Source organism: Arachis ipaensis, chromosome B06 (assembly GCF_000816755.2).
Source record: "Arachis ipaensis cultivar K30076 chromosome B06, Araip1.1, whole genome shotgun sequence".
Lineage (NCBI taxonomy): Eukaryota > Viridiplantae > Streptophyta > Magnoliopsida > Fabales > Fabaceae > Arachis > Arachis ipaensis.
The window spans coordinates 73709068-73712087 of record NC_029790.2 but is presented as its reverse complement, the minus strand read 5'-3'; the positions used below and the strand labels follow the sequence as shown (position 1 = coordinate 73712087).

The window sequence follows — 3020 nt, the reverse complement described above, 5'->3', positions numbered from 1 at the left end:
GAAATATAACTACCAATTGTAGGTTGAAAATGTCAAAATAATACTATGAAATAAAGGAATAGAAAGTAAACGAAAATGTTTCTAACGCTCGCGTTTGAATTTTTATATCTTTGGTAAAAAAATATTTAATTTACTTTTAATATATATTTTGATAAATATTTTTTCTTAATTTTTTTCCCTCGATCCGTAATTCCATATTAACATTATCAAAATATTCAATATTCAATAAACCATAGAAAGTAGAAACATAGTACTAAATATTTCAACAAATGAAAAGGTATATCATATTTATATATTATAAAAAGGTGGGTAAATTGAAGGCAATTATTGATGATTTCATTTGTAATTGGTTAGGCTCAGGGTACCTTCTTTTTCCCCTACATTCATAAATTTTGATATTCCCACCCCACCTTACATTACATTGTTGTTGCCCATTTTATATAAGCCGCACAATCTTCTTGTTATAGCAACAACCTACAACAATTAGGGAGAGAAGGGTCCTAATAAGACCAGTGCCTTGGGAGTAAAAAAAAAAAATCCCAAAACCCCTCATTATATAAAGAGGGAGAGAGAGAGGAAGAGAGAAAGAAAGAAGTTAAGGAGAGAGTGCAAAGCAGCGCGCACACACAGAGACCCCCTAAAAAAAGAAAAGAGAAAAACATTCTCTTCATCTCATCTCTTTCTATATACGTTTCTTATTCTCTTGTCTTTTTGTTACCTTTTTTTATTACTCTTTGCTTCTGTCTCTGCTTTTTGTCAAATGCGGTGTTGTTCTGTTCTCTTTTAATTTGGTTTGATCAGAGAGAGAGAGAGAGAGAGAGATTTGACTTCTCTTACAATCAATTGTTTGGTCTCTACTTATCCTCGTGAAAAGAACCAACTAAAAAAAAGTGTTTCTATATTGAGATCTCATCTAGCTAGCTACCTACACATAGTACATAGTGTCACTGACATTATTCCAGCTCCGTCAATTCATCCATTGTTTTGCGTGACCCAGAAGAAAATTACAAATAAATAAATAAATATTCCTGCTTCTTTAACAAAGATTGTTATTAGCTTGTTCTTATTATAAACCTCTCTTCCACTACTTTCTCTTGTGTGTGTGTGTGTGTTTTGTCTCTTGAATATGGATGGGGTTTCGTTTGAAGGCGCAAAGGATGACATAACAATGCAGTTTGCAATGGTGTGGAGCCAGATCAAAGCGCCATTGATAGTTCCAATGCTGAGGATCGCGGTGTTTTTATGCTTGATCATGTCGGTGATGATGTTCATAGAGAGAGTGTATATGGGCATTGTGATTAGTCTCGTGAAATTGTTTGGAAGAAGGCCTGAGAAGCGTTACAAGTGGGAGCCAATGAAGGACGATGTTGAGTTAGGAAACTCTTCTTACCCCATGGTTCTTGTTCAGATTCCTATGTACAATGAAAGAGAGGTAAGTTAATTAGTTTGTTTGAGTATTCATTATACTCTTCATAATACACAAAGATGGCTTCTTATTATATTGCTTGTAAAAATAAATTAGCCAAAATCAATCAAAATTTATTTTATTAAACATTCATTAACTGTTATAATAATTAATAAATATTAAATAAAATAAATTTTAATCCTTTCCATTTATGGCAAGAAAAAACCGCCTCTCCGCTGTCCAAAAAATTTATTTTAATTAGATTTCAATCATTTAAATAATTAATTTAAATGAATTTATAACACATCTTCAGATCATTGTTTACAAAAATTATTTATAATTACATAAATAATTAGAGACTAATTAAAAATTTTTAAATTATAAAAGATACTTTATGTTTTAATCAAATAAATAAAAATCAAACAAATATTTACTCAATTAATTAGACTAAATTTAGTTCGTTAAACATTTTCACAACTCCACAAAGAAAAAAGACAAAACATATTTGAGTAATTATTTAATTTTTGTTCTTTTGTTGATTATGTATTACAAAATTATTCTTAGATATAACTAATGAATTTTGTACTATATGATAGTTATTATTAGTAGAAGAATGGATGGAGTAACATTGATTGACGTTGTGATGTGTGAAAAAATTGCAGGAATTGGTGCAGATAGAATGCCAAAGGTGGGCAAGCAAAGGTGTGAACATAAAGTATGAAGTGAGGGACAACAGGAACGGATACAAAGCAGGGGCTCTCAAAGAAGGCATGAAACGAAGCTATGTTAAGCAATGCGATTACGTTGCCATTTTCGACGCTGATTTTCAGCCTGAGCCTGATTTCTTGTGGCGAACCATCCCATTCTTAGTGCACAATCCTGAGCTTGCTCTCGTTCAGGCTCGTTGGAAATTTGGTAATTAAAACTTTTCTCTAACTCCCTTAACATCCACGTTTTAACGACAATCTCTTTTCTTAGTCCTAATTTAGATTATTTAAAAACTGTCGGTGACATGAGTCTTTTTGTGTGTGTTGAGTTTGGTTGGTGCTGGGTTGGGTCCCACTTTGTGGTTCAACGACCGTGCAAATGTCACACTCTAGCTAACTAGCAGCACCTTCATCTTTCAACTTTCGTTTCATGTTTGCCTTAGATTTAAGCCACGTAACCCCCTTTTTGTTGATGTCAAAGTTTGACGCTAAATTTAACTATTAATTCTAATATTATATGATTTATAAACTCAATTTCTATAAAAAAAAATTGATACTTGAGTTTTAGTGTCTATTTATTATACTTTGTTACCAAAATTATATATGTATCTATCATTGTCGTTTATGATATGGTGTTCTTTTACTACTTTGTGTCTATGGTCCACCCGCTTTTATAATCTCCTCCAAACTTTATATAATAGAATCTTGCGGGGAGAAATTTTTTTTAAAAAAAGAAGTAAAGTTTATTATTTTTGGTCATTATTTTTAATTATTAATTTAATTTTTTTAATTTAATAATTTAATAATATATTTTTAGTTTTTTAGTTTTAAATATTATTGATTAATTATTAATTAAAAAAAATAAATTTTAATAATTTTTTAATATTTAAAAAAAACTTTTTAAAATA

The 3020-nt window shown here is 30.2% G+C and overlaps 1 protein-coding gene across 1 annotated transcript in view; it reads left to right on the top strand.

The window, feature by feature from the left end:
* Nucleotides 399-3020, top strand: part of LOC107648805 (glucomannan 4-beta-mannosyltransferase 9) — an 8545-nt gene continuing 5923 nt past the window's right edge. The window contains 2 exon segments of the mRNA XM_016352620.2: nt 399-1532; nt 2066-2320. Of these exon segments, the coding sequence (XP_016208106.2) occupies nt 1127-1532; nt 2066-2320 (661 nt within the window). The 5' untranslated portion in view covers nt 399-1126.